Source organism: Desmodus rotundus, chromosome X (genome assembly GCF_022682495.2).
Source record: "Desmodus rotundus isolate HL8 chromosome X, HLdesRot8A.1, whole genome shotgun sequence".
Classification (NCBI taxonomy): Eukaryota; Metazoa; Chordata; class Mammalia; order Chiroptera; family Phyllostomidae; genus Desmodus; species Desmodus rotundus.
In genome coordinates this window covers 24324568-24338652 of record NC_071400.1, presented here as the reverse complement: position 1 = coordinate 24338652, position 14085 = coordinate 24324568, and the positions used below count along the sequence as shown (strand labels likewise).

The following is a 14085-nucleotide window of genomic DNA, read 5'->3' as shown; positions in this document are numbered from 1 at the left end:
AAGAACTTATATGTACAACCCATGGGCATGAACTAAGTGGGGGAAAGGCTGGAGGGTTGGGAAGTGCAGGGTGGAGGGAGGATAAAGGAGAAAAATTGGGAAAACTGTAATAGCATAATTAATAAAAATACTTAAAAAAGAATTGAAATGCAGACAACTGTAATTGAACAATAATAAAATAATTTACAAAAATTGAGCAATGTAAAAAAAAGAATAAATCCAAATGTTCTTAATATGACTGTCAAGATCCAGCATCCTGTGACCCTGGCTTACCTATCCCATTTTCTTGTACCCAATGACACCTTTGATAATGTTTGTTGCCTATAGCTCTAACTGGAGCCTCCAGCGCAATTTTGCAAAGAAGGCAGTGACAACGGTTACCTTTATTTTGATTCTAATGTTAGAAGAAAAATATTCAATCTTTCACAATTAAGTATAATGTTAACTATGGGTTTTTCTTAGATGTCTTTTTTATCAAGTTAAGTAAGTTTATTTCTATTCCTAGCTTGAATGTTTTTTATAGTGAAAGGATGTTGGATTGTGACAAGCACTCTTTCTACATCTATTGAGATGATCATGTGGTGCTTTTTCTTCATTCTACTAATATGGTGTGTACATTGATAACTGTGGATTTTTTCATCCATAAAAATAAGGGACACTCTGGCTGGTGTGGTTCAGTGGATTGAGTGCCAGCCTGTAAACCAAAAGGTCACCAGTTTGATTCCCAGTCAGGGCACATGCCCAGGTTGCAGGCCAAGTCTCCACGTGCGGGAAACACTCACATCAATGTTTTTCCCCTTCTCTTTCTCCCTTCCCTCCTGTCTCTCTAAAAATAAATAAATAAAATCTTTAAAAAAGGGATATCAATTATTTAAAGAGGGACATTGAAGTCAACAACTATTATTGTTGAATTGTCTACTTCTCCAGTCAGTTCTTTCAGATTTGTTTAATATATTTGGAGATGTGTTAAGTGCATATAAGTTATTAATTGTTATGCCTTCCCAATGGATTTATATGCTTTTATCATCATACGATGTATTTTGTTTCTAGGACCAATACTTATTGTCTCTTTTGTCTTTTATTAATATACCCACTGCAGCTTTCTTGGGTTTGTTTTCCTTTTTTTTTTTTTTAACTTGAACGCAATATTTCTTTTTCTTTTTTTATTGTTGTTCAAGTAAAATTGTCTCTATTTTCAGCTCACCATGCCCCCCTGCCACACCCGACCCCCTTTGGTTTTGTTCCTGTGTCCTTCATACATATTCCTTGATGCCCACCCCCCCATTATCCCCTATTATCTCTCTCCCCACTCCTCTCTGGTTACTATCAGATTGTTCTTTTTTATTTTTTAAATGTATTTTATTGATTATGCTATTACAGTTGTCCCACTTTCCCCCCTTTATTCCTGTCCACCTTGCACACCTCCTCCCTCCCGCATTCCCTCTCTTTAGTTCAGGTCCATAGGCCATACATGTAAACTCTTTGTCTTCTACATTTCCCGTACTGTTCTTAACCTTCCTCTATCTATTTTCTACCTACCATTTATGCTACTTATTCTCTGTACCTTTCCCCCCTCTCTCCCCGTCCCACTCCCCTGCTGATAACCCTCCACGTGATCTCCATTTCTGTGGTTCTGTTCCTGTTCTAGTTGTTTGCTTAGTTTTTGTTTGCATTGTTTGTCTTTTCTTTTAGGTTCATTTGCTGATAGTTGTGAGTTTGTTGTCATCTTACTGTTCATATTTTTGATCTTCTTTTTCTTAGATAAGTCTCTTTAACATTTCATATAATAATGGCTTGGAGATGATGAACTTCCTTAACTTGACCTTATCTGAAAAGCACTTTATCTGCCCTTCCATTCTAAATGACAGCTTTGCTGGATACAGTAATCTTGGATGTAGGTCCTTGCCTTTCATGACTTCAAATACTTCTTTCCAGCCCCTTCTTGCCTGCAAGGTTTCTTTTGAGAAATCAGCTGATAGTCTTATGGGAACTCCTTTGTAGTAACTGTCTTCTTTTCTCATATGTTCCATATAGAGAAAATTACTAGGTCTGTGGTTGTTATGCTGATTAAATAAAATAATTTATCTAAAGCTCTTAGCTCTGTATCTGACACATATTAGAACTAAATAAATGGCAGTTTGTTACTTGTTGCTGTTACTGTGAAACATATTTCTAATCTTTCTTTTATACTCTCTGTATGTGATTCCTCATAAGGATCCATCTTGACTAGGAAAATTGATTTATTTTTAATTGTATTTTATTTATTTGCTATTACAGTTGTCCAATTTTTCCTCCTTTTCCCACTTCCACCCAGCATCCCCCGCTCTCTCAGGCAATCCCCCCACCATTGTTCATGTCCATGGGTGGTGTGCATAAGTTCTTTGGCTACTCCATTTCCTATATTGTACTGTACATCCTCATGGCTATTCTATAACTACCTTTTTGTACTTCTTAATCCCCTCACCTCTTCACCTGTTCTGCCTCACCTCTCTCCCATCTGGCAACCATCAAAATGCTCTCTGTATCCATAATTCTGTCTCTGTTCTTGTTTGCTTAGTTTGTTTTTTAGATTAAATTGTTGATAGGTATGTGTTTGTTGCCATTTTATTATTCATATTTTTATCTTCTTTTTCTTAAATAAGTCCCTTCAACATTTCATATAATAATGGTTTGATGATGAAGGATTCATTTTTTTCTTGTCTGGGAAGCTCTTTATCTGCCCTTTGATTCTAAATGACATCTTTGCTGGGTAGACCAATGTTGGCTGTAGGTACCTGCTTTGCATGACTTTGAATATTTCTTGCGAGTCCTTTTTAGCCTACAACGTTTCTTGAGAAATCAGCTGACAGTCTTATGGGAACACCCCTGTAGGTAAGTAATTGCAATTCTATTGCTGATTTTAAGATTCTCTCTTTATCTTTAGCCTTTGGCATTTTAATTATGATGTGTCTTAGGTTGAGCCTCTTTGCATCCATCTTACTTGGGACTCTCTTTGCTTCCTGGGCTTGCCTGTTTCCTTCACCAAATTAGGGAAGTTTTCTTTCATTATTTTTTTCAAATAGATTTCCAATTTCTTGCTCTTTCTCTTCTCCTTCTGACACCCATATGATGCGAATGTTGGAATACTTGAACTTGTCCCAGAGGCTGCTTACACTATTCTCATTTTTTTGGACGTTTTTTCTTCTTGTTGTTCTGATTGGTTGTTTTTGGTTCCATATGTTCCAAATCATCTATTTGATTCTCAGCTTCATCCACTCTACTCTTATTTCTCTGTAAATTGATCTTTATTTCAATTAGTGTATCCTAAAAAAAAAATTAGTGTATCCTTCATTTCTGACTGGATCTTCTTATGCTGTTAAGGTCCTCACTAAGTTCCCCGAGCATCCTTAGAACCAGTGTTTTGAACTCTGCATCTGCTTATCTCCCTTTTTGTTTAGTTCTTTTTCTTGAGTTTTGATCTGTTCTTTGATTTAAGCCATGTTTCTTTGTCTTCTTATTTTTGTAGTATCCCTGTGTTTGTTTCTATATACTAGGTAGAGGTACTATGACTCCATGTCTTGGTAGTGTGACCAAATATAGTTGTGTCTTGTAAGGTCCAGTATCATAGCCTCTCCATCACCCAAGCTGGGTACTCGAGGTGCACCCTGTGTGTGGGCTGAGTACACCCTCCTCTTGTAGTTGAGTCTTGATTGCTATTGGTGGATAAATGGGAGGGATTTACCCAAGCCACTTAGCTGCAAGGACTAGCTGCATCCACTGACCACCAACTCCCACCTTCCATGGAAGATCATCTGTGCAGGGACAGGGTGGTGATGCTCCAACATGGTCTATAGTGGCCCACTGAATGCACACGCTCTGGTGTTTCCTGGGTGGTACAGGCCAAGGTAAGCTCCCACCTGTGTTCTGCCCAGGGTCACCCTGCATGGGCTATAAATCAATCTGAGATGGCTGCTACTTGTGCTGAGTTTGGAGATTCCCAGGCTAAACCAAGCTGTGAATCTAGTTCCTGCCTGCTGCTTCTAGTTCCAGGCCTAGGGCCACTTAGAAAGAAGTATGGGGACTGAGGGCTCACTGAGGCTGGTTGTTGCTTATTTGAGAGGGTTTAGGAAGTTGTGATGCATGAATCAGAACTGGCTATTTATGTGGAAAAGTCACTGTTAACAGCTTGAGTGGGTTCATAAGTTGGGTGGGATGGAGTCTCAGAGTACTCCAGCTTGGGGCAAACAGTGTTAGCCAGGTTGATGGAGTCTCAGATATGGGACCTGCCTGCTGGCTCTGTGGATCTGTGTGGGGAGGGCTCAGAAAAGGAATGATGGCCTCTGTCTAACTTTCTGTTTGGAAGAAAGCTGTCCCCAAGTTCTTATCTTGAAGCCAGAAACTTCAGTTCCTCCACGTATGCCACTGATGCCTTTCAAGCTGGACCCCAGTGCTGGAGCTCAGATGGAGTGAGTAGGATTAAGTCCATGAGTGGGTTCTTTAAAAGGATCTGCTTGGGACTCTAAAAGTTTCTTCTACTAACTCAATCCCCACTGGTTTTTGCAATCAGAATTTATGGGGACTACCTTCCTGAACACTGGAAGCCTGGGCGGGGGCCTGGTGTGGGGCTGGGACTCCTCTCTTCCAAGAGATCTCTTCCAAATTTTTATCCACCAATCATGGATGTGGGACCAGCCTGACCCACATCTCCACCCCTCCTAACAGTCTGGATGGATGTGGTTTCTTTAATTTCATGTTTGTTGGATTTCCATTCAACTTGATTTCTGACAGTTCTGAGTGATAATTTTACTATAGTTTAGTTGTAATTTTGATGTGGTTGTGCGTGGAAGTGAGCCGTTTTTACCTATAAGGAAATTTTCATGGAAGAGATTGCCAAGCACCAATTCTGATAATGACAGTATATCTGTATAGTTCCTATAGAATGTTTAATTTAGTAAAACTGTGTTCATCAAGATCAATTAACTATAAATATACAAGTTCTATCCAGAAGGTATCCAGCCATGTAATATGTAAAATAAAGGCATTTATTGAAGAAGATACAAGATACAAGAAACATTGTACATAGGACAATGGTGCCTCAGTCCCCTTCAAATCAATTACCTTTAAACCTCACACACTTCTCCCAATCATTATCAGCTGCCCCATCGTATTTTACTGAATTTCATTGATGGTCTGAAATCTCTTTTCTTTCAAAGGTGATTTTAGTTTGGGGAAAAGCCGGAAGTCACAGGGCGCCAAATCTGGGCTGTAGTGGGGCTGAGTCACCTGGGTGATTTGACGTTTCACCTAAAAACTCTGCACCAAATGTGATAATGGAGTGGGCAGTTGTGATGAAGCTGCCAATCACCAATTAATTGCCGATAGCTGCAGCCTTCTTAATCATCTGAATAGTTTACGTGGAGGAACGTTCAAGCTTTAATGCAAAATTAAATGCAGATTCATGGCTCTACTTGCTCAGTCATGTTGAATGTAACGGCCACACAGTACACATGCTCACTCAATAATGTGTGCTGGCCCCACTGACTAGTACAGTGAAGTCTTCAATTTTTACCTGTTTTCACTCCATTCCACTGTCTTTGGCTCCCACTTTACATTAATGTCACACAGTATGTCCTCATTATATGAACAATGGCTGGACTTTTTCCACCTAGACTTCACATAATAAAAATGACTAAATCCGTGTAATAGGTAAGATCACTATGTACAGATTACTCTGCAATGCACAATGTTTATAAAACATTAAAATAGTATAAAGAAAGTGACAGAAATGGAGATCACATGGAGGGTTATCAGTGGGGAAAGGGAGGGGGTAGAATGGGGGAAAAGTTACAGGAAATGAGAAGCAGAAATGGTAGGTACAAACTAGACAGGGGGAAGTTAAGAATAGTATAGGAAATGGAGAAGCCAAAGACCTTATATGTACAACCCATGGACATGAATTAAGGTGGGGGAATGCTGGTGGGAGAGGGGGCCAGGGCGGAGGGGAATAAAGGGGAGAAAAAAATGGGACAACTGTAATAGCATAATCAATAAAATACACTTTAAAAAATAATAAAATAAAAAAGTGGAATTTTTACAATAACCTCACCCCTTAATAGTGATCGAAAATCACTATTAAGAATTATGTATGTATCCTACTAGCATTTTCATTTATATGTAAACATATGTGTACATATATTATGTAGGTAAATTATGCCATTATGCCATGTATATCTATTCTTCAATTTATTTATTTTATATATTTACTTTTTTCTTATTAAGTACTTAATTCATGTGTGTTGTAATGACATTTATAAAAAACCTATTAAGTTATTTTAGAAGTTGTCCCATAATCTCAAGATAACCATTTTTAACATCTTATTATATATCTTTCCATAAATATATGGATGCATACATATACATATATTTTCTTATACAATATCATATTAAATTCATAGTATACATTTTTTTATTTCATTAAATGTAGATTTTCCTTTTTTAGGTTTATAGCTTTTTGTTTACTTAAATGCTCCATTACATTTATTGAATACCATATTTATATATATTTAGATTGTTACCAATGTTTGCTATTACAAATGAGGCTGCATTTGACATCTGGATAAATGCAGATATAAAGATATTAATTGCAGTGTTCACTACTGTGTGTGAGTCATATATGTGTGTCATACTTGCATAGCTGCATGTGTTGAAGGGGATCAAATTGCACAATACTGCCTCTGTAGAACAAAGCGTTAGCTACATGCCATGTGACAATGCTTCTTTTATCTGTAAACATAATGGACTTCATGTATTGTCAGTAGAGTGTAGAACGGTGAAATTTAGGTGTTTATAAGTTCTATGAGATATTTTATAAATAGAGAAGGAAAAGACAGCATTAGATATTTGAGAATTATCACATGCTTGAAAGAAATATTTCTGTTAGCAGACATAAGAGGTTTTCCCCTCAGTGTCTACACTGATAAAATGAAGTTTTCATTGGATGTCTTCTTATGTTACAAATAAAGAAAGGTTTTAGGGAGACACTGAAAGAAGGGAAAATATTGAGCAAGTTGTGTCCCTTTGCTTGAACATGGAAAACATCTTTTGTCTGCTCCTTATAAAACTGAACATATATACATACAGTGCTGACATTGTGATTGAGCATTTGAAACTTTCAGGGGAAAAAAAAAAACACACACACACCAGCAGAGTCTGAAAAACATTGAGGAAAATATCTGATTATTACTAATGTTATCATGAGTACATATAAAAAGAACTTATTTGGGGAAAAATTCATCTGATTAATATCTGTTTCTTCAAGATTTGAATCTTTGACTCACTGTCAAACATTACTTATTAGTTAATTTGTGGCCTTGTAAAAAAAAGATAATCTTTAACTTTGGTCAATAATTTCCCCCCAAACAGTATTTCCATAGGAGAAATTCCTAGAAGTAAAATTGCTTGAAACAAGGCATTTGCACCTAATGACCTCAGCTTTCTTATTTTGATATGGACCATCTCTACCATACATTTATCAATATATTTTACTTTCTAATTTTTGCCTTAGTGTCCTATTCTTAATGCCCAGATCCCTATAGCGTACAGTTGTGATAAGCATCAAATTGATGTGTATGATTGCTTTGAAACCTGGAAAGTTTTATATTGTTATAACAAATACATTCATTAGTCCTGGCTGGTGTGGCTCAGTGGATTGAACACCAGACTGCAAAGCAAGGGGTCACCAGTTGGATTCCCAGCCAGGGCACATGCCTGGATTGTAGGCCAGGTCCCCAGTTGGGGGCATGAGAGAGGCAACCACACAATGATGTTTCTCTCTCTTTTTCCCTCCCTTCCACTCTCTCTAAAAATAAATAAATAAATCTTTAAATAACAAATACATTAGCCCCTCATTATCTTCAGAGCATATGTTCCAAGACCCCCAGTGATGCCTAAAACCTCCGATAGTACCAAACTATATATGTACTGTTTTCCTTCACATACATAACTATGATAAAGTTTAATTTATAAATTAAGCACAGTAAGATATTAACAACAATAACTAATAATAAAATAGAACAATTCTAACAATATGCTGTAACAAAAGTTATGTAAAGGTCGCTCTCTCTCAAAATATTATACTGTACTTGACTGACCCTTCTTACGATGACATGAGATAATGCAATGCCTACATGATGAGACGAAGTGAGGGGAATGTCCTAGACACTGTGATGTAGCATTAGGCTACTACTGATTTTCTGATGACACATCAGGAGGATCATCAGCTTCAGGTGATCCTGAATCATCAAACTGTGACAATTCACTATGGGTATCTGAAAGCTTGGATAAGGGGAGACTACTGTACTTTTGTTAATTAAATGATGTATTCACACATGAGATAATGACTGCACCTGTATGATACTTTTTTATTTAAATAGAGCCTAGCATGGTTTACTTATGAAAACATATTATGGTATTATTGTTGAAATAATGTAGTATATTTTATATCTTAGTAATCTATATGGAAAAAATCAGTGTCTAATTCATCAGTTAAGCTGCCTAAAAGAGAATATTGTTAGCTGGACCAGTATTGCTAGCTGTAAATAGAAATCAGGAAGACATGTGTTTCCAATATAATGTCCCCAGGCCTCTGCTTATGTATCTCATTGCTTGTTCAACCTAATGGCAGCCAAGAAAACTCTTTTGGACCTAGACTCTAGAACTTAAAAGGTAATTTTCTAGTTAAGTAAATACTACAGAAAAAATAAAATATTTGGAGAAAGGTATACAGAGAAAGGATTCTTCTTTGGGATTTGAAATACACAATACTATCAGATTTATTTTAACACTTTCATATCTTTCATTTGTTTTTTTTTAAATTTAATCTTTATTGTATTTTTTCCATTACCACTTAGTCTCCTAATACTCACCTTTTCCCCTGCAATCACCACACTGTTTTCCATGTCCATGAGTCCTTTTTTCTTTTTGCTCAATGCTTCCACCCCCTAACCTCTCCTCCACTAGCTGTCATCCTGCTCTCCATTTGTAAGTTAACACTAGAATTTAACTGAATTAGTTCATTTATACTGTGGGAGTAAATGACAATTCTCAGCAAGAAACAGTTTGGGTCTATGTATATGGGTCAGGTAGAGATAAATCAACTTGAAAATATTTTGGAAGATTATACTCTCTGGTTTCAATATTTATGTGTCTAATCCACACCCCTCATAGTTGTGAAGGTGTAATATGACAAATGCAAAAGTGTGACTACAAAAGGAAAGGGTTTTGTTTCTTAAACATACAAATATCATCAGTGGTTCTGACTTCCTCTTCAGACAATCCTTGGTGCCAACACAGACAGTTAACCAGAGAAGAGATGTTGTGAGGGAAAAAAACAGCTATCCACTCAATCCTTTATTTTAATTTGCATTCAGAAAATATTACAGTCTCTCCAAAAGTGATGTTTTAGTTGTACAGAAGTTCTAAAGGAGCCTGCAAAAGTGGACATTACAATAACTTATCCAGTCCAATTCATCTATTTCCCAGACAACTGATGTGATCGTATTCAATCAGGTCCCTTTGCGTCTGATGCCCCTGCCTCTCAGAGGGCTACAATGGCAACTCAACTCAGATACCAACTCTGACAACTCTTACCTAGCACATATTTTTCTTTCCCCCGAATGATTGTACCTTACTGCAAGGATGAACAATGATTTCAGTTTAGGACTTGCGCTTTTAGTATATTTTAACCTTTTCTGCATGAATTAAGGCACTAATGAGGTATTTAGCAGAAGCATAGCAAGTAAAGTTAATGTCAGTTTTTTTTCCTTTGTCCAGAATACTATTTATATTCATTCCAGGTTAAATCAAATAAAATATGTTAGTATGTAATTCTTCTTGACACAAATAAGAAATAAAGAAATATTAATTGAAGGAGAGATTTTTAAAGAACAGTCCCATATATGTCTTTATGAATAATTTTTTAAAGGAAATAATGAACTACTTAAAGAATTTTAAGACAAACTAATCATAAAAATGTTCACCTACATCAAAATATTAATGAATACCTTTAAGCATACAAAATCCGTTATGGTTCTGTACAGTGGGGAACTTCAGCAAGTGTTAGGAGATCAACCTTCTCTTATAAATGTTCTTAGAATAGTCAATAATCACATTGTCATATTTACAATAATTTCCACCTATGTTGTTGACCTCATCCCAGGTAGTTTTCCCAAGAACTTCTCTCCATCAATTATCCCTGCTCCACTCTCCATCAGTCTCTCCTTTACTGGATACTTCCCTTTAGCCTATACTCACATGTTCAATCAAATTAATTATTTTTCAATAAAACTTGGTAGAAAGGCTAAATATAAATAGTAAAATCAAACAAATTCCTCCTTCAAGGAAGTCACCTTTTCTTGCAGTTTTCATTTCTCTTCTTTTCTTGACTAATCTCTAAAAGTCTGTCTTCCCTCACAGTTTCTGTTGCCTTATCTTGCACTCCTCCTCAGGCCTCTGTACTCTAGCTTTTACCTTTACAACTCTGCTGATTCTACTTTCATTAAGAATAGGAATAACTTTATGATATAAAATATTTTATAACCTTAATTAACTTCTAGAAACATTTGATAACACAGACCATCCCTATCTATTTCAAACTCTTCTTTCCCTGAGTTTCCACAATATCATTCTCTCTTGGTTCTTACTCTACTTCGCAAACTATCCATGCTTAATCATATTCAGTAATTATGTCCCCAGCCCATTCCACCTTCACCCTTAGCTTTTTATACCACCTTATACTTTACTGAGATCATAAAAGCCTTCAGAAGAGAACTGCATCATCTTCCCACAACCAAATCTAAAAACGTTGCTGCATCAGTATTCATATCTCTAACATCCTCTTTCTATCATGGAAGTTTACCTTTTCCTACTGAAGGCCAATCACATCCTTTGTGTAATGAAGGAAAACTAGGAATGTATGTTGTCACTAAAGGCCAGAGAGGAATAGTCTAAGAAAGTGGTTAAATTGTTAAGTACTTTTGTTGCACTAGCTCCCCTTTTTCAGTATTTTTCCTAGCTCTCTTTATCTATCCAATCCCCAAACAATAAAGTACCTTAATCTTGAATCACAAAGATTTTAACTGTCTATTTTCTTTTATTCCCTTTCCATTTCTTTTCTTTCTTTCTCTTTTCTTTTTGTTTTAAACTTCTCCAGACTTTTTAAATAATCTTGCTCATCCATAGGTTTATCCATTGATGCCTTTCTAAATTCAAAATTGTAATCTAGGACATACCCCAGAGCTACAGACATTTATATGACTTTCTCCTTGACCTCTCTTCTTGGGTAACTAACAGAAGAGTCAATGTCAGCCAATGCCAAAATAACATTATCATTTTTCCACTTATCGACTTGTTACTTGCCCAATGTTCCCCATCTTAATAAACTGGAATCACATCTTCACAGTCGCTCAGACCCCAAATATACAAATCATTTTTATTCCTCCCTTTTCCTTACCTTCCATATAAATCAGCAAGCTCTGTAGTATCTACCAGAATATTTCTCTAACCCGTCTATCTTTCATACTCACTGACATTATCTTAAAATAAAACACCATCATCTTTTGCATGAACTATTACAATAACTTCATCTTGGCCTTGTTATTTCTTTTACTCTTATCTCCCTCCATATATTCTTTAGAGAGCAACAACATCACTCTAAAATATTTTAGAGTGATATTTTATGTATAAATTAGATTATGTGACTTTTCTCCTTAAAACCATGCAATGTTTTCCCATTTTTCTTAGAATAAAATCTAATCAACTCTCCGCAACCTGCAGTGCTTTATGTAGTTTGACTCTTGCCTACTTCTCCAGTCTCCTCTGAGGCCACTCTTTCCTTTGTTCATTCTGGCTCTTTTCAATTACATTTCTCTATTTTTATGAAGCTATTTCCATGTAATCTTCTCATTTTTTCAAGTGTCAGAATAAATATTATTAAAGTTGTATTCCTTATCAGACTTATCTAATGTCTGTCTCCCCATCCCTACATCCACTATCATATTGTCCCAATTATTTTCTTCATAGCCCTTAACACAATTTTGGCTTATGTTTTTATTTATGGGTTTACAATTTTAAGGCCTGTATCACCATGAATAGGTACCATGACAGCAGGATTGTCTGTCTTTTTTACTGCTGTAGTTCAAGTGACTTTTAATGTGCTTGGCTGTTCAATAAACATTTGGAAAGCACAGGACAATGGTCAAGAACAAGGGATAAGTCAAATTACTGGTTCTATAACTTCCTTGATATGTGATTTGGTAAAGTCATGTATAATAATTTTGAAGATTAAATGAGAATTTCATTGTTAAATACTTCACATCAAAATTTGGACATAATAAGCATTCCTGAAATATTAACTATTTTAACTGAATCACTAAACAACATTTAACCAGTAAATATGGATTTTCTTTTTTTTTCAATTTTAAAACTTTGTTTACATATGTTAAAATGTTCATTCCAATAATTAAAATCATTTTCAGAAAGAAATGGCACTCTAATTAAACTGCATTTTATAGCCTGCAGGACACCTTGGACCAGCTTGGCTTTTACCCTAGAATTCACTGTCATCCCACCCAGGTTCTTCTTTCACCAACATGTAAGTTCTTTTCCTTCCCTGACAGCTGGAGATGCTACTGGAAGAGGCAGGGGCGGCGTTCATTGTCAGTAGTTCTGATGTGAAAAGGGGCAGGACAGTCATTTAAACCAATTTAGCCTCTTTGCATCTTACAAAGTTAAACAACTAAAAGAAGTAAAATAAGAAGGCAATGTTTGTGGAAGGTACAGTGCATATTGGCCAGTGCGGGCCTCATTATGGTTTGCCTGCTTGTTTCTCTTGTTCAATCGTTCCTTTGCAAGGCAGTGGATTTTTCTCCTGTGTTTCTGTCTTCTTCAATTTCAACTTATCGAATTTCTCAATCTTGGCCATATCAGGTTTATCAGACATGGCTGCTGAGGAAGCAGAGGGAGGCCTGTGAATGAGAGGAGTCCCATCTGCTCAGTGACCACTGCTGAATCGGATTTTCTTTACATTCCATTTTAGTCAACTTCTACATTGTGCCCCTAGAAAATTGCATTTTATATTCATGGACTTAATATCAAGCTATAAACTAATTCATCCCAATGCTGCATCTCTAAGTTCTCTCCTTGAACAACAAACTCTAGCTGCACACTTGATATCGCCACTTGAACATCCCATATTAAACTCAAACTAAAAATGTGAATGTGTGTGAATCTGTACTCATCACATTCCCTGAATCTGCTTCCTTAATAATTTGTATAATAGACCCCTACCCATTTGCTTCAAAGTTAGCCTAGAGTTTCATCTTTCATCTGGAAACCAATGTTCTATTTCATACCCCTCCTGGGGACCAAACCTGCAACTCAGGCATGTGCAGACGAGTAACAGGAATTGAAAAGGCAACCTTTCACTTTGTGGGACAATGCCCAGCCAACTAAACCACACTAATGAGGGCTATAGCTATAATCTTGAAGAAGGACAAAGTGATGGAAACTGTTAGAGGATCTGTTTCGTTGAAAACAATTAGACTAACAAAAAATTGAGCAGGGCCTATATCAAACATGGAGAAACTTCTAATGAACTGGATTGGAGACCAGGCACTGAAGCATGTCCCTATCAGCATCCTGAGATCGTGACCAAAGCAAAAAGTTTGCTATGTTGAGAGAAAAGGCTGGGTTTAACTACCATGTTGAATTTACTACTTACTTTTGGTGGTTTAAATTATTCAACAATAATTATTCTTTACATAATGTGAAAGTGAGTGGTGAGTCTGTGAGTGCTGATGCAAAGGCAGCTGAAGCATTTTTGGAAATTCTAGATAAGCTGATTGTGAAGGAAAATTACTTGCCAGAGGAAATATTCAATATGAATGAAAACTCCCTATTCTGAAAATGAATGCCTGAAAAGACTTTCTTCATGTAAGTTTTTAGTGAGCAAAACATTTAGAATATGAAATACTATTAATATGTGGTCATAGCTCATGACAGCACAGGACTCAATAATAGTTGAAGAAAGAAGATATTTTAAAATAAATT

General features: G+C 36.3%; 1 protein-coding gene across 1 annotated transcript; it reads right to left on the bottom strand.

Moving 5' to 3' along the window:
- Positions 1-12841: 12841 nt before the first annotated feature.
- LOC112310556 (thymosin beta-4-like) lies at positions 12842-12976 on the bottom strand. Its single transcript, XM_045200769.1, has one exon. It carries the CDS (start codon positions 12974-12976, stop codon positions 12842-12844), a length of 135 nt encoding a protein of 44 aa, XP_045056704.1.
- Between the last annotated feature and the right edge of the window lie 1109 nt (positions 12977-14085).

Bases quoted from the DNA above. Each gene is read 5' to 3' on its own strand.
- LOC112310556 (XM_045200769.1), bottom strand. From the start codon at position 12,976: ATGTCTGATAAACCTGATATGGCCAAGATTGAGAAATTCGATAAGTTG.